The 22885-nt window shown below is 48.2% G+C and overlaps 11 protein-coding genes across 11 annotated transcripts; 7 read left to right on the forward strand and 4 right to left on the reverse strand.

Moving 5' to 3' along the window:
- Positions 1–497: 497 nt before the first annotated feature.
- On the forward strand, positions 498–771 carry N7479_002753 (uncharacterized protein; the record flags this gene model as incomplete). Its single annotated transcript, XM_057250450.1, has 3 exons — positions 498–551; positions 608–673; positions 736–771. 3 exons carry the CDS (start codon positions 498–500, stop codon positions 769–771), a joined length of 156 nt encoding a protein of 51 aa, XP_057114882.1.
- Positions 772–1835: 1064 nt separating this feature from the next.
- On the reverse strand, positions 1836–6569 carry N7479_002754 (putative GTPase activating protein (Tsc2); the record flags this gene model as incomplete). Its single annotated transcript, XM_057250451.1, has 1 exon — positions 1836–6569. The coding sequence occupies one exon, from the start codon at positions 6567–6569 to the stop codon at positions 1836–1838; it is 4734 nt and encodes a 1577-aa protein (XP_057114883.1).
- Positions 6570–6775: 206 nt separating this feature from the next.
- Positions 6776–7169, forward strand: N7479_002755 (uncharacterized protein; the record flags this gene model as incomplete). The annotated part of the gene is given in 3 exon segments (XM_057250452.1): positions 6776–6780; positions 6800–7061; positions 7146–7169. 3 exon segments carry the CDS (start codon positions 6776–6778, stop codon positions 7167–7169), a joined length of 291 nt encoding a protein of 96 aa, XP_057114884.1.
- A 337-nt stretch (positions 7170–7506) lies between these two features.
- Positions 7507–9552, forward strand: N7479_002756 (uncharacterized protein; the record flags this gene model as incomplete). Its single annotated transcript, XM_057250453.1, has 6 exons — positions 7507–7531; positions 7589–7621; positions 7681–7783; positions 7837–7902; positions 7973–8279; positions 8335–9552. The coding sequence occupies 6 exons, from the start codon at positions 7507–7509 to the stop codon at positions 9550–9552; spliced, it is 1752 nt and encodes a 583-aa protein (XP_057114885.1).
- A 546-nt stretch (positions 9553–10098) lies between these two features.
- On the forward strand, positions 10099–13470 carry N7479_002757 (uncharacterized protein; the record flags this gene model as incomplete). The annotated part of the gene is made up of 8 exons (XM_057250454.1): positions 10099–10238; positions 10309–10619; positions 10682–10852; positions 10911–12232; positions 12288–12370; positions 12433–12736; positions 12793–12972; positions 13023–13470. The coding sequence occupies exons 1-8, from the start codon at positions 10178–10180 to the stop codon at positions 13468–13470; spliced, it is 2880 nt and encodes a 959-aa protein (XP_057114886.1). The 5' UTR covers positions 10099–10177.
- Positions 13471–13751: 281 nt separating this feature from the next.
- Positions 13752–14446, reverse strand: N7479_002758 (peptide chain release factor family protein; the record flags this gene model as incomplete). The annotated part of the gene is made up of 2 exons (XM_057250455.1): positions 13752–14165; positions 14273–14446. The coding sequence occupies 2 exons, from the start codon at positions 14444–14446 to the stop codon at positions 13752–13754; spliced, it is 588 nt and encodes a 195-aa protein (XP_057114887.1).
- An 891-nt stretch (positions 14447–15337) lies between these two features.
- Positions 15338–15772, forward strand: N7479_002759 (serine palmitoyltransferase small subunit family protein; the record flags this gene model as incomplete). Its single annotated transcript, XM_057250456.1, has 2 exons — positions 15338–15455; positions 15525–15772. 2 exons carry the CDS (start codon positions 15338–15340, stop codon positions 15770–15772), a joined length of 366 nt encoding a protein of 121 aa, XP_057114888.1.
- Positions 15773–16464: 692 nt separating this feature from the next.
- Positions 16465–16856, reverse strand: N7479_002760 (uncharacterized protein; the record flags this gene model as incomplete). The annotated part of the gene is made up of 2 exons (XM_057250457.1): positions 16465–16716; positions 16806–16856. 2 exons carry the CDS (start codon positions 16854–16856, stop codon positions 16465–16467), a joined length of 303 nt encoding a protein of 100 aa, XP_057114889.1.
- A 416-nt stretch (positions 16857–17272) lies between these two features.
- Positions 17273–18209, forward strand: N7479_002761 (dodecenoyl-CoA isomerase; the record flags this gene model as incomplete). The annotated part of the gene is made up of 2 exons (XM_057250458.1): positions 17273–17463; positions 17570–18209. 2 exons carry the CDS (start codon positions 17273–17275, stop codon positions 18207–18209), a joined length of 831 nt encoding a protein of 276 aa, XP_057114890.1.
- Positions 18210–18689: 480 nt separating this feature from the next.
- cdc123 (cell proliferation protein CDC123) lies at positions 18690–20027 on the reverse strand (the record flags this gene model as incomplete). Its single annotated transcript, XM_057250459.1, has 2 exons — positions 18690–19848; positions 19900–20027. The coding sequence occupies 2 exons, from the start codon at positions 20025–20027 to the stop codon at positions 18690–18692; spliced, it is 1287 nt and encodes a 428-aa protein (XP_057114891.1).
- Positions 20028–20238: 211 nt separating this feature from the next.
- Positions 20239–22711, forward strand: N7479_002763 (COG1/VPS51 family protein; the record flags this gene model as incomplete). Its single annotated transcript, XM_057250460.1, has 3 exons — positions 20239–20381; positions 20444–20613; positions 20670–22711. 3 exons carry the CDS (start codon positions 20239–20241, stop codon positions 22709–22711), a joined length of 2355 nt encoding a protein of 784 aa, XP_057114892.1.
- Positions 22712–22885: the final 174 nt, after the last annotated feature.

Raw genomic sequence — 22885 nt, forward strand, 5'->3', positions numbered from 1 at the left:
CGGACGCCGGGTGAGGCCAAAAGATCATAACAGCAATGTATATATATTACGCCCTATAAAGTAGACTCTACTCAGGATCACAACACATTATTAAGAATGTCTTAAAGTTGTCAGTACCAAGTTAATCAATTAAATTAAAGAACATGAACTTGGTCTACTCTGTACTTGGTGATTCGTTCTCACTGCAACAAAAATGTTGACAAGTCGAGACGAGCAGCAAGGATTTACGTGGTCAATCAACCCTGTTCTTGATCGTCATCAGTTTCTGCAGCCCCATAAAATCTCCAAATTGACCGTCTATAATTATTCGGGATGATTAATCGTGATGAGCATGTTCTATACCACACAAAGAAATGTGCCAGAAGATCTCGGGTATAGACAATTTCCGAAAAATAGGTATAAGTAGGCCTTCATGCCCTCGGATTGATCCATCACAACAAAGAAGTCCCCTCCAACTCTACCAAAATCCCCATTTCGTTTTCAGATCCTCGACAATCATGCGTTTCAGCATCCTCACTACTCTCGCCTTCATTGGCCTTTCCGTGGCTGCCGTACGAACCCTTTCATACCTATCATATCCCGTTCAACTCATCTAATTCCACAATAGATCCCCTCCGGTGGAAAGTGCAAGCAGGATGGAAGCTTGGGTAACTGTGAATCTAAGCTCTGCGTGGTATGGCCCCGGAAACAACATTTTGTGAAAGCTAGAGGAAGATGCTAACCATTTTACAACAGCAACTGGCCGACGAGCCATTCGGAAAGTGCAAATAGGCCTGCACGCAGAGACTGGTACCTTGAGAGTGTACAGAGTCAGCTGGATTGATCACAGACATCGCAGAGCCACTTTCTTTCATATTTGACCGCTACATTATATAGAAACACCATTTGTTCCGCAACCGACCAATGAAAAATATGCGCTAGTAGGCTGTAGCTATGTTATTCACTATTCACTATTATGTTGAAACCCAACCGGGTATGAGTGGATATCATCGCCAAGTCCTCAATGGCGTTGCAAAGCTCTCGGGATGACGACAGTTACGTATCCAATAATAGCTAGAATTTGGAAAGGTGGTTCGGCACTACAAAGTAGATACTATGGAAGTCTCGCATTGCCCACTGAGAATCGGGATAGTATGGGCTAACTACTGGACATTTCCTGAAGAGTTCCTAATGTTGGTCTCTTAAACGTCATCCGTGGGGTAACGATTTCTTGGCCTTGATAGTGTTAACCGGTTCCAGCGTAGCATGTGGAAAGGTCGATAACAAATGTAAACGCGCTCAATTAGATGTAAACTTTGATTTAGGAGTTTGAGCAAGGAAGATTCTTGGGTCTACTCTGACGTTATAGTTGATGGGCTGGGTTGAAACAAGGCCTGATATCCAAGCTATATGGGTTAAAATATGTAAAAACGAAGGCATCATCACGTGAAGTCCAGTATAAAACACTGATTTATTTCACTAAATAAAATCTTAGTCTTAATCCTAATCACGACACTCGCTGATAGGCAACACAACATTTGAAAAAAAAAAAAAAAAAAACTTTTGGGGCAGGAAGGGGGTATTCACAAATGCGACAATTGTCTTGCATCTCGAAAAAAAAAACACAAGTTGATGTACATGAAGTCGTTTCTGGGGGTCATTGGTCATCGAGAGGGGAAAGAAGTTGGTAATTTCTCTCCAAAGAGGTAGTGTAAGATAGGGAGATAATAAAGGGGTGTGAGTGAGAGGAGAGGATGGGTGTTTTGTAGATACGGGCAGTCAAAAAAAAAAAAAGAAATACGGAGGCCATCCCGTCCAAGATGGTCATCGTTAAGACTCTCGGCAAGAAAGACGGATCAGCGGGCCCAGCGTGAGAAATCTAAATTCTGGACAATGTTCGTGTCTGCTGCTGCATTCCATTCAGCAGCGAAATCGGTCTGTACTTGAGGTACACGAGAGGGTAGTTCCTCTGAGAAGATGTTGGCTTTCGTATTCCGCCGTAGACCTGGATAAGACCCTTCGGGGGTCTCAGATCCTTGGCTCTGGGCTGTGAGAGCCCGCTCGCGGACCTTTTTGATCTCCCGGAGACGGGTAGTCCAGGACGAAGTGTGTTCACCTCCCTTTTTATTCCAGACAAGCGAGAAGACGGACGCATTCAGGGCAAGAATGCGGACAAAGGCCGCCAAATTCTTGCCGGAGATCGTCTTTGGTGCCGCAGCAGGTGAGACATCTGGAAATCCGGGCTTGCTCATAACCTGTACGCTGTAGTAGAGCTTTTGCGGGTCTGTCTCGCCATTGGCATTACCACTTTCGTCGTAGGAAATCCGAGATGACGGGGTGATGACAATATTGATGGAGTTGAACTCGGATGGAATTGTGTCAAAGTTAAAGGGCAAGTTCGATCGGTTGAACACGATGGTAACATGGTTATTACCAAGGTTTCGTTTCTTGTTGATACAAGCCGGGTCACGGTCAAAGTCCGTAGGCATCATCGTTGCAACATGATACACAATTTCAGTCACACGATCCCGCCAAGCGTAGGTGTGCTCTCCGTCGGTATCAGCATACAATCCTTGCGGATTGAATTGAGGGTTCCGAAGTGACACCTTGGTTCCCAATCCTGACAGCAGGTTTTCATAGTCCGGAGAACCACCGGTGTTGGCTAAGATATCCGCCTCCTTTGTCTGGCCATTGTCAACATACACAACGCCGATACGGTGACCATCCACAATATCGGTGCGATCAAAGTTGCTAATCGCACGTCGAGTGATGTCGTCTTCCGGAACCGGGATGGGCTGCATGACCGTTGGTGTAGGGAAGGCAGTGGCGGTCAATTGAAGCATGATATGACTCGGAAGGACTGCTGTTCGCGTCGAGTCAGAATGTAAATGAGCATCTGGAGTTGGAGGGATTTGATGCGGCAGAACTGGGGCCGTGCGCTGTTGATAGACAGAGTATGTGGTACCCGATGCCTGACGCTTCGTAATCTGAGACAGTCCAGATACTCCGGCGCTCTCGACGGTGACGATACTCATGCCGACAATCCAGGACTTCCTTGCAACTGGGCCATCCTCAGGGGAAGGGGGAAAGCTTTCGAAAGGGATGGTCTCGCCGAGATCCGAATAAGCAACTCGCTGCATCAAATCAATAAATACTTGACTTTGCTCTTCTACCACCTCTTTTCCATGGTCGTCGTGATATATGAGCCTGCTGGTGATCCAATTCACATGTTTGGGCCGATCCTGGAGCTTCAGAGACAAGAACCAGAATACCATAACATGATAGGTGAGATTCGAGATATACTTGGACATTCTATCTTGGGAGGCTTCGATGGCTTCAGCTGCATGGACAGAGATTTCTTTTGCCCCGGCACTGAGCTTAGACTGAGGAGATTGGGCTGAGATAGACGCTCTCGCAGCCAATTCAGAGGCTTTGTATCGATGCTCTCTTGAGGTTTGTAAAAATCGAATGCAAATGCCAAACACAGTGCGAATCTCCTCCTCACGCAAGTTGACGTAAACATCGGGTAATCGTGCAAGCAGAGCCAGGAACTCCAGGATATGGACAGCAATATTTGACATGGTGATCACCTTTGACATCCTATCTAGAATGCTGTTCAAAGATTTCGTGACTGACATTGGAATTTCATAGCAACAGAGTGATAGTGCTTGAATGCACCCACGGGATGTGCCGCCCCATGATCCGATGATACCCTGCATGAAAGCTCGGACAAGATCATCCTCTTCGCTCTTGGCAAAGTGTTCGTGATAGCTGACAAGCATGCAAAGCGCATCAAATATACAGGCAGCCACATCGCTCTTTTTCAATCCGGTAGTCTCAGGAGGCTCGTGGAAAGTTCCATTCTTGACTTGATCACACAGAATACTGCGAAGGAGTGTGATCTGAGGGATAGCATCTCTGAAAAAGTCTTTGTTGCTAAGCTGAGGCCCGATATGAGTAAGAATATAGCTGTAAACATCCCAGTCTGCTTCCCGTTGCAACAAGGTGATCACAACTTCGAGCCACATTTTGACCTTCAAGACGCCCGTGGTTTTTATTTCTGTTGTTGTTGTTGATTCGGTGGGGGTAAATGCATCCGGGTGGGCGTAAGCAAAGACGACAGGGCTAGATTCCCCGGGTGGTTGCTCCGGAAGCACTTGTGGCAGAGCATATGTCCACACTGGGGCAGTCAGTTTTGATCCACGGGCAGAGATAGACCCACGCCCCGGGGCCGACCTCGACATAGGGGTCGACGCAGAGTCCCTCACTGGAAGTTTTCCGGTTGGTGAGACTGGGGAGTTGTCATGCTGAGGAGTCTCACGAGTGGGGCTATCACTGGGGGCTTGTAGTTTAGAGCCAACGTCGAGATTGCGACCCAGCACATTCATCAAGAAGTCACTCTCCGATGTTGATATGACTGTAACTGACCCAGCCGAGTCACATCGCAGTCTGAAAAGTAACTTCAAGACTGTCAGACGAGAGTCTATTGGTCGACTTGGAGATTGAGCAATGTCTAGAAGTGCCTCAAAAACCATCACAGCTTTTGTTGAGGAGAAGTTCAAGGCACGCAGCATCATCTTCACAAGGCCCACAGCGCAGACGTTTGTCAAGCTCAACTCCAAGACACTTATGGTGGATGTACGGCGTTGAGATCCATGGCTCGGAGGATGCTCATGTGGTTCGTCTCGATTGAGCTCCGTCTGTATCGGCGCTCCGATGGTACTTATCAGCAGCTTGAAGGTATCATCATCACTGTATTGTATTGCCTGGTCTGTTAACAAAGAGACCAGTGATTCCAAGAAGAGAAGATCGTGTTCTGCCGAGAAATCCTTCAATAGGAGCTCGAAAAGACCGTGCTCCTGGGAGAAAAGCAAATCTTCATGGCCAGAAAGAGCTTCTTTTAATGTATCCAAAGCCAGGATGCGGATATCCGAGCTTTGCTTTCGTGGTTGCACGAAACACTCGACCAGCTCACGGCAATGCTGAGCCCAATTTGAGTTGTCGGAAGGATGGCAAAGTTTGTCTTCTCTCATCGAATGAATGATGAGTTCAGCCTGTGGAGGCTCAATGTGCTGGTGTATCCTCATGAGGAATCGGACTGCATATCGTTTTTGCTCTCTGTTGAGTTGTCCCCACTCAGATTCGAGCACAGAAGCAAGGCGAATAAGATTTGCTAGAATGTATGATTTGGTTTCATCGTATGTAGGCTTGAGCTGAGGGCTAGTAGCAGAAGTGGGGGATGGTGCCGACTCGTCCACGAGCCTGCGAGAACAGAGTATGAGAAGATTGGCAAATGCCATCCAATCCCGTTCTAATGCGACTCGAACATAGTCTCCTTCTAGAATGTTCAGACACAGGTCCAACAAGTCCGCATCAACTCTGCCATCGTCTTTTTGGGCGATGAATTGCAATGATTCCATCAGTTGATCAAAAGGAAGCTGGGGCATGCCATCTTGGCCATAAGCACGAACAAAATCCGAGAACACATAAAGTGTACCACGGAGTATATTCAAGTTCCGACTTCCTTCGATGGCACACGAATCTCTCAAGAAGTCATGAAGTGTGTTTACCATCTCCGCCTGTCTTCGTGATTTGGCTAGACTGCGCACTGCGCGCGATGTGGGCCCAGAGAGGGGCTTGACTGATGCATGGATGCTGCAAAGAACTTCCAGGAGAGTTGGGAAGCTTGTATCAGGCACATCGGCATACATAATGACGGCGTCGAACACGGCCAAGGAGTTCTTGATATCCGCCGCGACACTGGTTCTCTTGCAAGTGGTAAAGATTTCAGTCAGAAGCATTTCAATTTCCTCCGGAGTTGGCTGTTTTCGCTGCAAAGTGATCAGGTCGACCGCGAATTGGAAGAGATCTCCAAACACTGCTTCATCATGACTAGGTCCGTGTGGTTTAACCACTTTCCCCTTTTTCGCCTTTGATCGTGCAGATGCAATTGTCTCATAGAATGGAACAATCCACGAAGAGATGATATGGAGAATTGAGGAACCCGCGAAATCCAATTTCCTGCCATGATCGGATAGGGAGATCAACGATTGCACACGCGCCGCGATCACATCCGGCTTGGCTGAAGAAGTTATCGATTCAAAAACCATGCGGCGAGCTGACGGGGATAGATCCTGACGGGCTGCGATCACTTCTAACAATCTGGCACCACTTTTCTGCGCATCCAACGAGTTTTCATGACGCAAGAGATACTCAGCCGCCTCCCATAGCACCATGGACTGCTCGGAGCTGAACCATGAGAGAGCTTTCGATAAACTCTCCGCCTCCTCAATCGCCTGGGCTAAATTTTGCCTTTGCGATAGATTGTGGAGAGATGTCTCGAAATCCAGGCCACTGGGAGTGTCCGAGGAACTCGACACGACACTAGCACGATGCATTGATTCAAATCCGTATCCAAGTCGATTTGTTCCGCGACTATCCGTGTGAGATATCGAGTCGCTGCTGCTTTCTTGTAAAGACACTGGGGATTGCGATTTGGGTCGACCAACACCTAAAGTTTTGAAGACATCTGCAAAGCTAGTTGAGGAGGGTTTGTGCTGGGAATGTGGTGGAACATCCTCGGGAGACATTCGCCTAGTGGCAGAAAGAGAGTATTGTCAGGAAGATGTAGTGTCTAAACTATTTGACAACCAAGTTAGTACAGGTATTGCATCATCCATGACAGGTAATATCGAAGAACATATAGGGGATTCTTACCCTTTAGAAGTGACAAATAAAAAAACCCTTACTGCATAGGCAGCTCTTATGGCAAGAAGATGAACATGCAGGGACTGAAATGATGTTTGGCAAGCTGCAACAGTGCGTATTTGGTGATCAATATCGGAGCGCGAAACAACCCTGATCGTCAGTGGACAGTGAATTGGACCGGAATCACAAGGTCAGATGATGAATATCAATGGGATCAGTACCCCACCAGATCGATGACACAACAAGCTAGTGATATGATGTGGACTGAGGGGGGTTATCGATCACGCACCGGAGATGAAGATATTCCAGCCCAATCACCTGATGTACTTAGTACTGATGTCAGACACCGCCCGGCATGCATGGCAGAAAGGACGGTAAGCGGTGAAGTTAAGTTCAGACTTGTTACTATGCACATTTACTAGGGTATGTATGTGAGAAGTTTGCATATTCACATACAGTACTCCTGGGCTACTAGGATATAGGCTTTAAACATGTTGTATACTACTTAGCACACGATATCGCATATATGCTCTCTCTCTACCCTTTTGATATCATTCAAATCACATGACTCACAGTTATCGGGAAGGCAGAAAAGTCAATCAAAGTGGGGGGGCGGTGACCACAGAAACGCGCTTTTTTTACGGCTTCAAAAATTATTTCATTCTTTCTTCCCCCTTGGCAGAAGCCAGGAACGGCACCCTACATTTCTTTTCTTTTCGAGGGTCTTTGGTTATACTGGTCATTCTTTTTTTTTAATACTCAATTTCAAATTTCACATATCTTTTTTCAGTTGGGTTATTTGTCCCCATCATTGCCAGGATGAAGTACGTCGTGGTTTCTGGAGGTATTTATTCTGAGTCGATCTCCCATGAATAACCAGTAGCTGACCCATGTATGACAGGTGTTATCAGTGGCATCGGGAAGGGCGTAATTGGTACATCCCTCTAAATCGAACTAGAAAAAAAAGTCCGCTGGGTCTAACGTTTTCTCCAGCCTCAAGTACCGGATTGCTGCTGAAGACTCAGGGTGCCCGAGTCACCTGTATCAAAATCGACCCTTATATGAACGTCGATGCCGGAACCATGGCCCCTACCGAGTATGTGGTTGACCAGCCATTTCTGAATGCTGTTCCTGATTGTGATTTCTTAGGCACGGAGAGGTGTTCGTGTTGAATGACGGTGGCGAAGCAGATCTTGACCTCGGAAACTACGAGCGGTAAGTTTTTCTCTCCATGGATTTTTTTGGAATTCGAATCCCTGAGACTAATTGATTTGGTATGATTTAGCTACCTTGGAGTTACCCTGGGAAGGGATAACAACATCACAACCGGAAAGGTTTACAAGCATGTGATTGAGAAGGAGCGCCGCGGCGACTACCTTGGGCGCACGGTGCAAATTGTGCCGCACTTGACAGACGCCATCCAGGATTGGATCGAGCGTGTGGCCAGAACCCCCGCCGACGACACTAACGAGGAACCGGATGTTTGTGTTATCGAGCTTGGTGGCACACTTGGTGACATTGAAAGTGCTCCTTTCGTTGAGGCTCTGCGTCAGCTGCGTCGTCGGGCTGGCAAAGACAACTTCGTCCAGATCGTATGTTCAATCACCAGGTCATTTAATTGTGCACAATTTTAACTTTTTTTTCTAGCACGTCTCCCTGGTTCCTGTCATCCACGATGAATTGAAGACCAAGCCTACCCAGCAGGCTATCCGGGATGCTCGCTCAGCTGGTATGAGCCCGGATCTTATTGCATGCCGTTGTGAGAGACCTCTTGACAAGGCCACCACCGATAAGATTGCCATGTTCTGCCAGGTTGAGCCAGAGCAGGTGATTGGCGTGCACAACGTCAGCTCCACCTACCATGTCCCTCTGCTTCTCGAGGAACAAGGTTTCCTCGGTGTTCTTGGTGATCTTCTCAAAATGAATAAGCTCGAAATCTCTCAGACTCGGCTGCTCAAGGGTCAGTCCACTTGGAAACAGTGGAAGACCCTTACCACTGCGCAGGAGCACACGTTTGAAACCGTCAACATTGCTCTGGTTGGCAAGTATGTCAGTCTCCACGACTCTTATTTGTCAGTCATCAAGTCGCTGGAGCACGCGGCTATGGCTTCCCGCCGAAAGCTCAACATCATTTGGGTCGATGCCTCTCACCTTGAAACTGAGTGGCAGGAGACCAATTCTAAGGAGTACCACAAGGCCTGGTACGATGTCCACACTGCCCATGGAATCCTGGTACCAGGAGGCTTCGGTACCAGAGGCACCGCTGGTATGATGCTCGCTGCTCACCATGCCCGTACTAAGTCCAAGCCTTACCTTGGTATCTGCCTGGGTATGCAAATTGCGGTGATTGAATACGCTCGTAACGTCTGTGGACTCGAGGGTGCCAATTCGGTTGAACTTGACGAGCTTACCTCCCATCCCATCGTGGTTTACATGCCTGAGATCGATCAGGTGAATCTTGGCGGTACTATGCGTCTTGGCTCCCGCCCTACTCTATTCCAGGAGGATTCCGAATGGTCTAAACTCCGCTCTCTCTATGGATTGGACCGCACTTCTATCGATGAACGCCACCGCCACCGATATGAAGTCAACCCTGAGTACATTGAACAGCTCCAGGATGCTGGTCTTCACTTCATCGGCAAGGATGACAAGGGTGAGCGCATGGAAATTGTCGAGTTGAAGGATCACCCTTGGTACGTGGGTGTTCAATTCCACCCCGAGTACATCTCTCGTGTGTTGGCACCCAGCAAGCCATTCCTCGGATTCCTTTCTGCTGCAGCCGGCTGCTTCGACAAGGTCAAGGCTTTGTCTCAGGCCAAGGAGATGGATGGCTTGGTTAACGGCGTTAGCAACATTGTTGTCTAAGCATTAATGGTTCCAAATAGTTCCATAGGAGTTTTTATTTGTCACGAAAAGCATATGAATATAGAGAATTAAATAAAAATACTTACTACATAATACTACTCTCCAATTATACATACATTGATTTCCCTTTTTCCATATGTACACCTGGGCAAAGCAAAGCGCTTATTCAATGTTGGAGCAAGTGGTATTGTAAAATAGGGGGTCCAATGAATGGGTTTCAACTCTCTGTATTTCTGTATCGGCTTCCGGTTACAATTTATATGAAGCCTCGATTACATAATATTAATTACAAAACATGAAGGATTAATAAATCCTCCGGTATACCGGGCTTCAACATTCAAGTAATGCCTGAGGCACGGAGAGGCTCAAGCATGTGACGTACTAACCGTATTTGGGTTAGCGTACTGGCAGTGTTTATGTGGGCTGTTACAATTTATTGAGCGCTCGCATTATTATCTTTGAGCTTTGGATCTTCCACCTTTTTTCCTCTGTGGCTGTCAACACTCTTGCTCCCCTTTGAGTATCTTCAATACATAATTCCTACCTGTCCCCATCAACCTTTTCTCTCTCTCTCTCTCTTCCCTCATTTATCCCCCTCACTTGTGTTGATACCCCACGTAACAAGATGGCGGAGGGTCTTGGAGCTCTGTTAGAGGCAAGCTTGGACCCCAGGCAAAACAAAGCAGGTGAGTTAGAAGCGTTAACCCTCCAGCACTGGAAATAGTGTTAGCTGATGTGGTTTTTTCTTTCTTTCAGCCGAGATTACTCTTCGTCAGGAAGAACAGAAGCCTGGTTTCTCGCTCCAGCTTCTTCACATCACCGCATCGGAGACCACACCATACAACACACGTCTTGCCAGTGCTCTATGCTTCAAGAACTTCATCAAGCGCAACTGGACGGACGAAGATGGAAATTACAAACTGCAGCAGGATGAAGTTACTACTCTCAAACGGGAACTCATCTCCTTGATGATCTCTGTTCCGCCGGGGATTCAGAGCCAGTTGGGTGAGGCCGTGAGTGTGATTGCCGACAGTGACTTCTGGGAGCGGTGGGATACTCTGGTTGATGTAAGTTGCGACTCAGTAAAACGTTGTAACGCTCTTTCTAAAGCTTTGTTTTTTTTTTCCAGGACCTCGTTTCTAAGTTGTCGGCGGGTAACCCCACAGTCAACATTGGTGTCTTGCAAGTTGCACACTCAATTTTCAAGAGATGGAGACCTCTATTCCAGTCCGATGCGCTCTACACCGAGATCAACCACGTTCTTGGCAAATTCGGTACTCCGTTCCTCGCCCAGTTTGAGGTATCTTCAAAATTCTACCCATTTTCGCTTCGGTGGGCCGAATGCTAACACACTACAGGCACTGGATAACTATCTTGAGCAAAACAAGACCAACAAGGAGAACCTAACTCAGGGTTTCACTCAGCTTAACCTGATGGTCAAACTCTTTTACGACCTTTCCTCCCACGATCTCCCTCCCATGTTCGAAGACAATATCTCCGGAATCGCCACAATCTTCCTTAAATACTTGACCTACGATAACCAATTACTCCACACCGATGACGAGACAGAGGCTGGTCTATTAGAATATGTTCGCGCTGGAATCTTCGAGGCTTTGACTCTCTACGTTCAGAAGTACATGGATGTGTTCCAGTCTCACGTTGGACAGTTCATTGGGAGCTCGTGGAACTTCCTCACAACCATTGGCCAGGAGACCAAGTATGATATTTTGGTCAGCCGAGCACTGCACTTCTTGACATCTGTCGCAGGAATGCCCGAGCATGCCGCTGCCTTCCAAGCCGAGGAAACCTTGGGCCAGATTGTCGAAAAGGTCATTTTGCCGAATGTGAGCCTCCGCGAGTCCGACGAAGAACTCTTCGAGGATGAGCCAATTGAGTTCATTCGACGGGACTTGGAAGGGTCTGATAGCGAGACCAGACGCCGGGCTGCTACTGATTTCCTCCGAAAACTGGCAGAGAAATTCGAAGAGCCAGTGACCCAGGTTGTCCTCAAGTATACCCAGCACTACCTGGCCGAGTATGCCAAAGATCCATCCATCTGGAAGGCCAAGGACACAGCGACGTACCTTTACTCCGCTATCGCTGCTAAGGGCACTGCAACCTCCTCGCACGGAGTCACTGCCACCAACCAGTTGGTCAGTATCACAGATTACTTCCAGCAAAATCTCGCCGCGGATCTGATTAACGAGGATGGCGTTCACCCTATTCTGAAGGTCGACGCTATCAAGTATTTGTACACATTCCGTAGTATCATCACCAAGGAACAGTGGCAGCAGGTTCTCCCTGTGCTAGTGAAGCACTTGGCGTCATCGAACTTTGTCGTCTACACCTACGCTGCTATTGCCTTGGAGCGAGTACTTTTCCTCACCGACAGCCAAGGACAGCCAGTCATCCCACCCACTGAAATCACACCGCTTGCTAAGGATCTTCTCGAACACATCTTCCAGCTGATTCAAAGTGATCCGGCTCCTGAAAAAGTGCAAGAGAATGAGTTCTTGATGCGTTGCGTGATGCGGGTTTTGGTTGTTATCAAGGAGGGCGTGGTGCCTTTCACCGATGTTGTCCTCCAGCGCTTCATTGAGATTACGAATATCATTAGCGCGAACCCAAGTAACCCCCGATTCTACTACTTCCACTTCGAAGCCATGGGTGCCTTCATCCGGTGTGTTTATACATTCTTTCTTGTTTCTAACTGCTCGAAGCTAACATCATGATAGATTTGCTGCTCCTGCCAATCCCGAAAAACTGGAGCAGGCTCTTTATGCACCCTTCGCAGGTGTCCTCCAGAATGATGTGCAAGGTGAGTTAAATCAAATTCAGTCGATATCTTCGTCACAACCACCCCTTACTGACAAATTTCAGAATTCATGCCCTATGTTTTCCAGCTGTTCGCGGCGCTACTCGAGGCCAACCCATCTGGCACCCTTCCCACCTACTACCAGGAGCTTATTGGCCCGATCCTGATGCCCGTTATGTGGGACTCAAAGGGAAATATTCCTGCTTTGGTCCGGCTACTTTCCTCGATCATTCCCCGTGGTTCCCAGTTCATCATTGAACACAATCAGATCGAGCCCATCCTTGGTATCTTCCAAAAGCTAGTTTCTACCAAGGCCAATGAGAGCTTTGGCTTTGATCTCCTGGAGACAGTTGTTGCTAGCTTCCCACCGTACGTATCACATGCCCCAAGCTCAAATGGCTATTATCTGACTTCCATTTCGCTAGGACTGCCCTTGAGAACTACTTTGTCATGATCATGCAGATCATTCTTCAACGTCTGCAGAACTCCAAGACAGAGAACCTGTCTCTTCGCTTTATCCGCTTCTTCCACTTCATCTCGGCCCAGGACAACAAGGGCTACAGCGCGGACTTTGTCATCCAGGTCACCGACAAGGTGCAAGAGGGGTATGCATCATCGCTCTATGTAAATCGTTCGTATGCTAATTCATGCCTAGACTCTTCACCCCCATCTACGTCAATATCATCCTACCTGAAACCCAGAAGCTTGCCCGGCCTTTGGATCGCAAGACGGCTATCATCTCCTTCACCAAGACCCTTGCCAACTCGGAGGCCTTTGCCACTCGCTACAGTCAGAAGGGATGGGGCTTCACTTGCACCGCGTTGCTCAAGCTCCTCGAGCTTCCGCCGCTGCCCGCAAGCAGGGATGATCTCATTAATGATGCAGACATCGAAGACATGTCCTTCGGTGTTGGGTTTACCCCTCTGAACACCATCCGTCTCCAACAGAAGGACCCGTGGCCTGAGACCGGTGCCGACCTCAAGGCTTGGGTGGGCTCATACTTGAAGGAAGCCGACAAGAAGCAGAACGGCCGTATTTCGCAATTCGCCCAGGAGCGTCTTGACGACCAGTCAAAGACCGTGCTGGCAAGTTACATTTCTTAGTAGTGGTTTTGCAATGACCCCATTCCGCTCCAAGAAACTAAAAAGTTCAACCTATGTGTGTTTGCTTTCTCCTTCAGAGTAATGCAATCCTCTTCCCAATTCCCCTACTACACCATATGCATGTTGCGATGAGACACTAGATCCATGAAATAAATGCTTGTTTGATTTTCCATTAGAAGAATATCCATGATAATGTGGATCTCTCTCAAAGTAAACGCTCAGAAACCGATGCAGTAGACCTACTATACACAATAAAACATACCAACAGCATGAAGCTCACATCATACACCCTTTGCGGACTCCCCAGAGGATTTAGGCGCATCTTCGGATTTAGACTCAGCTTCACCCTTCAATGTAGGTGTAGCCTCCGTACTTTCTCCCTCCTCCTTTACATCATCATCCCATATGATCTCGACCTCGTCCTCTTCCTCCATATCAATTCCTCCTTCTTTGCCCCCCTCCCCAAGCTCCCGGTACTTTCTCCTCGTCTTCTTCATCTTACTAGCCTTCTTCTTCTTCGCGGCCGCGGCCTTAATTGCAACTCGACTCTTATCCCCCTTCTCCTGCGCCTCGACTTTATCAGCAAGCAGGGATCGCGCAATCTTAGCGTTTTGAGACTGCGATCGCGTCGCTTGGCATTTGACTACCACCCCACTGGGCCTGTGGATGATTTGGACGGCCGAGTTGGTTTTATTCTAGGGTATATTAGTTTGGTTTGCTGGTTGGTAATGAAGGTGGACTTTAGGAAGAGGGAAGAGACGAAAGCTATGGCCTAGGAATGCGATTGGGACCTTAGACGTACAATCTTCTGCCCGCCAGGCCCGGTGCCTTTTAGGTAGGATATTGATATGTCGGCATCGTTGATCTTGAGCCGTGGGGGGAGAGGTTTCGCGGGGACAATGGGGCTTTGGCTGAAGAGTCGGGCTGGGGTCGCTAGTGTTCGGGAGGATATCCACCAGCGTAAGGGAGAGAGCATTGCTTTTGTTTGCGTTGTGGTTCGTTGAAGGTTTGAGGTTATTGCCGCGGACATTTGCGATAAGATAAGCGTGAAGTATGTGCATGTGGGCTGTTTTTTTGCCTCCTTTGGGATATTTACTGGTTGACTTTAAGACTATCCACTTAGTGTATTAGATCAACGGAAGTTGTAGACTATTTGATATATGTATCCCTTAAACATTTATATGAAATAAGAATAGTCGACCATTCATGGGGGCTCTATCCTTGACAAGGTAGGTATAGGTATATTTGGGAACTTATATGTAAGAACATTCCGATGTGTCTTCGTATGTTCTTTCAGACGTATCTAGAGGTGGTAAAATCAACATGAATACTTTTCTATGTATAATATTTGAACACTCGAAACATAAAGTACTGGGTACCTAAGAATCAGGCGGGAAGCGGTATGGAATCTGCGTACTGGGTACAAACTCTTGCGGCAAACACGGAAAGGAGAAGGTTTTGCAGTTCTCCCAGCTTTACGAACTCTTATCCGCCTTTCCTCCTTACCCCCCTATTGCCAATCCACCTCAACGCCTCCCTGTCAATACCCACTTCCTAGTTGTAACATACATCGCCCAATCGCCTACATCCCCGCGATATCCGCCTACCTCACATCAACATCTTCCCGAGCAGTGTTGATTCGGAATACCATCGCTCGTCTTTTCCCTCCACAACATCACGCTCCAGCCGGGAATACCTATAGCGCCCGTATCTGATACAACTGTCTCTGGGATTTGATTGCCAAGTCTGTCATTAGTGGTTCTCAAGTGGAAAGGAAGAAAAAAAAAGTCCAGGCGAACAGCATCACAAGCCATAAGAAGCAACAAAAGACAGGAGCGTCCTACAATCCTCTGAATACCCCGCAACCATGGACTTCATTATCTGGGCTGTGGCTAGCCTTTTCCGCTGGATGCGATTGAAGGTCTACCAGTATGAGGTGACTTTCTCTCTCTACATGCTTACTCCAATTGAGAAGTTCATCTTCAGTACGTTGCGCCTCTCTCCCGTTCAAAATACCCTTGGTATGCCATGCTGACCTTTAATTCCCTATTTAGACACCCTGCTCCTTGGCCTCATTGGCATGATCGCTATGGCCACTTACATCTACCTCCCTGACCACCTCCGCGCCATCTATGGCCGTTTCTACTACTATTGGGCCGGTGAGCGCTTGTTCAGCTCTGGTCGGTTATCAATCAGCTCTGTCTTTGGCGAAAATGGCATGGCCACACAGATTGGAGATATGGTGTACGAGACGGCAAAGAACGCCGCTGCCACCTCGACTGGGCGCCTGGCTGAGCTGTGAATAAAACCCAGACACGCATAATGGTTGCATTTGCATTCTCTAGCGCCAGGAGTGAGGAACCATTCATTTAATACCTTTGGGATTTTATATCCAAGGGAACCTCGCGTCCACTCTTCCTGTCGGCCGGCGCTTGTTTGGAGTTCTTGTGTTCTGGGAACGTGCCGCATCCCTATGACTTGCATTGTCGCAGTGCGGCAGATTACATTATTATTAATTCTTGTCTATTCTTTTTCTTGGGTCATTCGCACCACACTGTGTATAGATGTGCCCCTTTCCTGGCAGTGTTCTGTGGTCGAGTGATACAATTTGTCTTATCATTGGAACGTGATCATGATTGAAGTTGATATTTGCAGACTTTTCCAAAATGATGTACATTAAATGGAAATGGTAGATAGTAGAAAAAGTGAATATGATGTTGAATAATACAACATATAAAATGAAACCCCCAAAACGCCCTCGATGCCCAGAGCAGAGTGTTGTACAAGTAAACCCATCATCAGCACATGTGTAACTCCTCGGCGCGATACAAATTTTGCCTTCAGTCATTATCAATCCCTAAAAGAGAGGGAAGGGTAACATCGGCCGCTCTTTTTGCAAGACCCTTTCTTTCCCCGGGGACTTGGACAATGAGCGCATATCATATTCCAGACCACGCCACTAGCTTCTCTCATTCGTACCCACCGATTGGGGCCTTATTGCTCACTCTGTGCTACTTGGCTCTGCGCCTGTGCTTGAGCCTGTGCCTCCGCCGCCTGTCTCCGCTCCCGCTTCATGGCATCCACCATGCGCATACGTGTCAATTCCTGGTCAATCTCCTCCTTGTCCAGCGGAATCTTGTGTGACTGCTCAGCGGTGGGCCAGAAGCCCTTTGTGGCGAAGCGGTCGTCGAGGTTGGTACCGAAATAGTACATCCAGCCGATGGGGAAGAGGACGTACATCCCGAACTATATGAATTCCGTTAGTCCTAAGAACATGCGATGAGAGGCCGGAGCTGATATTTCCCGCTTAAGAGATTTTGTTTTCAGCTACGCACCTTGAAGACTTCGAGGTTGCCTCCCTGCAACTTGCGGAAGATTTGCGACATTGTATGGGTTTGATGCGGTGGTCTTTTTTTTTTCTCGGGGTGTCTTGGCTTCAGGTATTCCTAATAGTGTTGATTGAAGTTGGATGTTATTGCTGGGGTGTGCTGAATTGGTAATATCGCCTGATTCTAGCCAGACAGAGAACAGCGACACTGTGTAGGTTGATCTTCAATCGCTGAGTGGTGCCATGACCTGTGGACCAGTGATGGGCATGATTACTTGAATTCAAGCAAACAAGACAAACATCCGTGACGCTTCTACGTTTGCCTCAGGCACCAATCTGTATATTCGGGCCTCGGCTCCCCGCAAAGTTTATACCCGGATATCCTGCATAGAGACGACTACATAATAAACCATTGCAATCCCAGGTGAATTTTGTATTCCATTGAACGGTCTTCTTCTTCAATATCCAGTAAAAATGTCGAACGAAGAGATCATTACCCTTACCTACCAGGATCGTGTAGCGATCGTGACACTGAACCGGCCTGACAAGCTAAATGCGCTCAATGTCGACCTATACTACCTTCTGGGTGAGCGTTTACGCGAGATTGACTCAAGAGAAGATATCTTCGTTACAGTTGTGATCGGAACAGGTCGCTTTTTCTCTGCGTATGTCATCCACGGCCAACTGGAGCCCAGCCCTAAATACCCCCAACTATATCCCAAACAGGAACCTTGACAAGATCTACTATATCTAATACCCATGTCTTCTCAGTGGAGCTGACGTAACAACCGCACGTTCTGGCGGCGGTGATCTTGGCTCAAGCGCGCGTCGCGAGCTAATCAGGGGCTTTGTCACGAACAACCTCGACGTCACCCGCACCTTCTACAACCACTCCAAGATCCTCATCGCCGCCCTGAACGGGCCAGCTGTTGGACTTTCAGCTGCACTGATTGCCCATGCCGACTTCATCTACGCTACCCCGCATACATTCATCCTGACCCCGTTCTCCTCGCTCGGTCTCGTCGCTGAAGGCGGCGCTAGCCGTGCCTTTGTCGAGCGCCTCGGCATCTCCAAGGCGAATGAGGCGCTCCTCATGAGTAAGCGGATTACCTGTGAGGAGCTAGTTTCGACTGGTTTCGTGAACAAGGTTATCACGCCGGAGTCTGGAAAGAAAGATGACTCCGATGGATTCTTGAAGAAGGTGCTTGAGGAAATTGATGATCGCCTTGGTCTGCACTTGAACCAAACTAGTCTATTGGGGATTAAAGAGCTGGTGAGACGGCCCGAGAGGGAGATTCTGGACCGCCAGAATGAGCTTGAGGCGTATATGGGTCTTGAGCGCTTTATGAAGGGAATCCCGCAAGAAGAGTTCCGGAAGCTGGCGTCTGGTGAGAAGAGACATAAACTTTAGTTGCTGGATGATGGTTTTGTATATAGGTGACAGATCTCACAACTGCTTCTTATGGTCTCCCTTCAGTACATATGTTCTGGGGACCTTTTCATCCATACCTAGTATCATCAAACGGGGATTGAACTCTTGTAATATTGCGTGTAATATTACGCTTGTGTTTGTTACTTCTGTCCCCCGCTTGAAGATCAAGATAATATATCAAGCGACACTAAACCCTGAAAAGGGGTCGGTTTGCACATTTTACACCTTCGACTCGTGTACATTCTGACAGAAGTCTGTCTAGGTAGGTTTGTGACCACTGGAGACCTAAGGCGCCAAATTATGTGTTGATTTTTATTCATTGATAATGCATAGATCGATCTGTAATCCGCGATGCAACCTTGGAATTCCCATAAATTCATTTCTCTGCTATATCCAAACGCCACTAGACCAAGTACCAATGCTTTTTTATCCCACTCAGCGCTTTGAGTCGAGATTATTTTATTCCGAGTCACTGCCAGCAGCCCGATCCTCTTGCTCCTGCTTCTTCAAGATATCCTGCCACTGGCCCATGAATTCGCTCATGCCACCAGGCCCCTGGAGCGAAGCATCGACCAGCTCCCTCGGCACCTTGTGAGCTGAATACTGAGTGGAGCTGAATGCGTAGGCCTCAGGATCGTCCTTTTTGATGAGACGGAATTCCGGGAGGAAGGGAGCTTGTTCATCATCTCCTTCGGCGTTCTCATGTTCTTCCTCCGAGTCGGAAGAAGCCAAATCATCTTCTTTCTCGAGCTCTTCCGCCGTGCCGGTAGAAATTATCTTACCATCACTGAGTGAAATTCTCACAAACTCTTCCGCTACATCATCTTCTTCCTCTTGCACACCAATGGGATCCTTCATCCGAAGAATCTCCAACCAACTGTAAAGCAATGGGTCAGTGCGTTGCGCCCACGGATTGATATCAATCAACCAAACACGCTGGTGCGGTGCGGGGATATAGACGTCGAATACGAAGTTGGGTTCCGAGAAGGTGTCCTTGAGCTTTTCATCGAAGAATGACTGGATCCGAGACCGGAGCATATCACGCATAGGGAAGAGGAAGTCGAAGTGGTTCTGATCGCGCTGTGTCATGCATAGCAGGACCCGGTTGCGTACAAAGCAACGGAACTCGAGCGAAGGGTTGAAGTTGACATATTTCCGGAGAACCAGAGAATACGGCACATCCGGCAGCGGTGAGTCAACGGTGGATGGCATGGATTCGTCGCTGGCTGTATCCGGCACACAGTCGTCGAAGGGATGATCTAGATCATGGGTAATGAAGTCGCTGCTTTTCAGGAGGAGGTAGATTTCATTAGGAGAACGGCATTGGGTGTCGTTTGTGGCGGCCATGAATGTTGCATCTTTGGGAGCACTCCAGTTTAATTTAGGTGTGACAACGCCACCAAGATCAGAGATGGTATTCTTAATCTGGGTGTGAATCTCCTGCCACTCTGTGGATGGATCGAGCTCCTCCTCGCCCGAATCGGAGAATGTGTCCAAATTATCATCGTCGGTTGGGGCGACGGCCTCGGGGGGAAGAACAATGCCATCGGCGCGGAGGTATTCAACAAAAGCAGCAGTCAAAGGAATAACGCGCGACTTGGGAGCAAGTGTGCGGTACCTAGAACTTGGGTCAGATATGTTTGGTGTTGAGTCATATATCGAAGCTTACCGCGGATGCCAGTCATGATAGGAACAATGCAAGATATGGGAGTAGGTAGTGGGCGGAAAGGGGAGGCGATCTGGGATATCGTTGGATGAGTTCTCTGCCGTAGCAGCATCCGACTCAAGCAACGGCATATTGAATATACCTTTTGTAAAAGATATAAAGTATAAGATTGCGGACGAGTCCGGACGACACATTTCCCCTCGGTGGCGGGGAACTTTTCTGCCATCACGTGTAGATAACGATAAGGATGATCCAGGGGTCTAAGGCTCTCAGGCATCCGCCCGTGTCGCATCGATTACTTGTTCTCTATAAGCCAACGGTCTCATCACATATCCCGCCAGCATGGCTCCCGAGGCACCTGATCCTCAAAGCCTGAAGTCATGGCATGATGCATTCCAATACCCGATTCCAACGGTCCGCCATGTGGAACAGGAGCTGCGCCGGGACATCGCAAGCAATAAGGAGAAGCTCCGAGCTCTCGTGGGGTAGGTGATTGATTTGCCAAAGTAGCCGTTTATTTGCTAATATTGATATCATTTGATTATAGCACGCGATATCGTGACTTGGTTGGAACTGCTGAGACGATTGTGGCCATGAACCGGGATATTCAAGACGTGGAATCCATTCTGGTCGATGTTGGACGTCGGTGCAACCCCCGACTTATAGAAAGGAAGCATGTCCACGTCCGGCAGATAAAGGCTGGTGACGCAGAGAAAGGTACGAAACTAGCCCTAGAGAAAATCAGGAACTAGTAGCTGATATTGCGAACGTAGACGCAGAGAAGCATGCATTCGGAGCGCAGCTTTCCCTCCTTCACCGCTGTACAACTACAACCAGCCGGCTTTTGCGGCGTCGCAGCTCGCTTTTGCTGGTTGCGAAGATTCTAGTTATTTCCCGATCACTGCACATGAAGTTATCGCAATATGACCCACTCCCTCCGTTCCTTCATGATCTCTGGAATCAGCTAGGGTCCCTCCGGAAGACACTTGTCAAACGGATTGATAAACGCCTTGCCTTTATAGGCGCTACAGAAGATACTATCATCGAATCACTGGCCGCCCATTGCCTGGTAACGAGCTCTTCTTCCGATGATGCAATCCATCATTTTCAGAAAGTGCGCCTGGACGTCATTGTTAGCCAGTTGGATTTGTCTCGTGAGAACATCCCCAGAGCTCTCCAGCTGTTTGTTCGGACACTTCAGGCATCAAAGGCATTGCGATCCCGTCAATTCCCCGATGTGCTCTCGAAACTCAAAGCTCGACCCCTACTCGCCGACCCAGAGATTCAGAGTCTAGAGGGGCTGGAGGTTGAAGTTCTTGGCCGCTGGGTAGCTCCAGATGTGAAAAATTTTATCCCCTGGATCAAACTCAGCGAACTAAACAGAGCCGAAGGCGTGGAATCAATTAAGGAATGGTCGCTCCAGGCTTTTGAGAAATTCTCTGAAGGCTGCCAGAAGAGCCTCACTCATAGCACCAATTTCTCCGAGCTCCTCTCGCTCCGTGCAGAGACTGTGGAATTGTGGCTCTCGTCCTGGGGCTCAACCATCATTCACGACTCAGTGGATGTTCTCGAAAGTCTTAGAAATATCTTCAACGAGCAGCTTGCCAGAATCCTCAATGTGCAAGCACAAAGCTTAGGTGAAGTCGGTACTCAAACTTCATCTATAATATCAGGCTGGGAGAATACCGACCACCACTCCATCGGGTCTCTGTGGGATGCCGATCTAATTACCGCAGAATACACGAATGGCGCACAGGCATTTAAACAAACAGTCGCAGACAGATTATTGGGTCGTGACGAAGACGTCTCTAATGTCCTTGTGAAGTATCAAGCATGGCTGGCATCAATCCAAGAAGTCAACGAATCCATCAATTCTCTACGTCGCACGCGATGGACCGACATTCTCGTCGGAGGCGAAGTTGAAGATGAAGATATCGATATCACACCTCGACTCAACGAAGATGACCCCCGACACCTATATGATTCTCTCCACTCTGCCGTCCGCGACGCATTCACTAGTCTCCAGGCATCATTCAGCAACGCTTTCAAGTCATTCAATTCCTCGCATTCAAGTGAAAAAGCAACTTTCCTACTGAGGCTTATACGACTCGTCCGGCGAGATATCCCCGCCGGCTTTGTATCTGCAGATTTTGTCTTCTCGAGTGAAATCGTCCCTGGCCTACAGAAGTTGCTTGCAGCAGAAGTAGTCGCCAAGTCTGGATCGCTGAGCTTGATCCCGTCGACGATGAGTAACTCCCAAACAGGAAAGATAAAGATCGTGCCCGGGCGATCACTCTGGGAAGGCGAGCCTGCCATACCGGTTCAGCCTTCGGCTTCAAGCTTCAAGCTCCTGCGCCGTCTCACTTCCTCCATGGATACCTGCGGATTGGATCTGTGGGATCCCTCCACCGTGCAAGCGTTGAAGCAGGAATTGAGAACAAAACTCGAGGCGGCTATCTCATCTGCTTTGGACGATCTTGATAGCGAAGAAACGTCAAGCAAGCCTGAGACCAAGGATGACCAGTCCACTGCCGACGGAGACAAGGACAAAGAAGATAAGACTGCAGAGAAATCAGAGACCCAGATCCCGGATCTAGATCAAGTCAAAGGCCTGCGCGACTGGAAGGTTCAGATCTTCTTCGACTCTCTGTATCTGTCTCAGATGCTCGGCGAGCGAAATCAGCTGGCTGATGTCGTCGAGCGTGCCCAGAAGAGTGCTGATTCCAGTGTGGAGACAGTCAAGACCATCAAGAAGCTTGCAATTGAATATTGGACTCGGACGGAGCTGCTGTTCGGTCTCTTGGCAGGACATTGAGTGGTTCTCTAGGAGCATGCTACATCTTTCCAAATCCCCATCTATACTTTACATTATCCATTCAAGAGGCAGTTGATACATACTATACCTGAATTTACTCCCGAACAAACAGAACATTGGTTACATAGTACACAGACAAGAATCCATTACAGATTATGTACTCCGTAAACAAGA

Source organism: Penicillium vulpinum (assembly GCF_028829585.1).
Source record: "Penicillium vulpinum strain IBT 29486 chromosome Unknown utg000001l_segment0_segment0, whole genome shotgun sequence".
Lineage (NCBI taxonomy): Eukaryota > Fungi > Ascomycota > Eurotiomycetes > Eurotiales > Aspergillaceae > Penicillium > Penicillium vulpinum.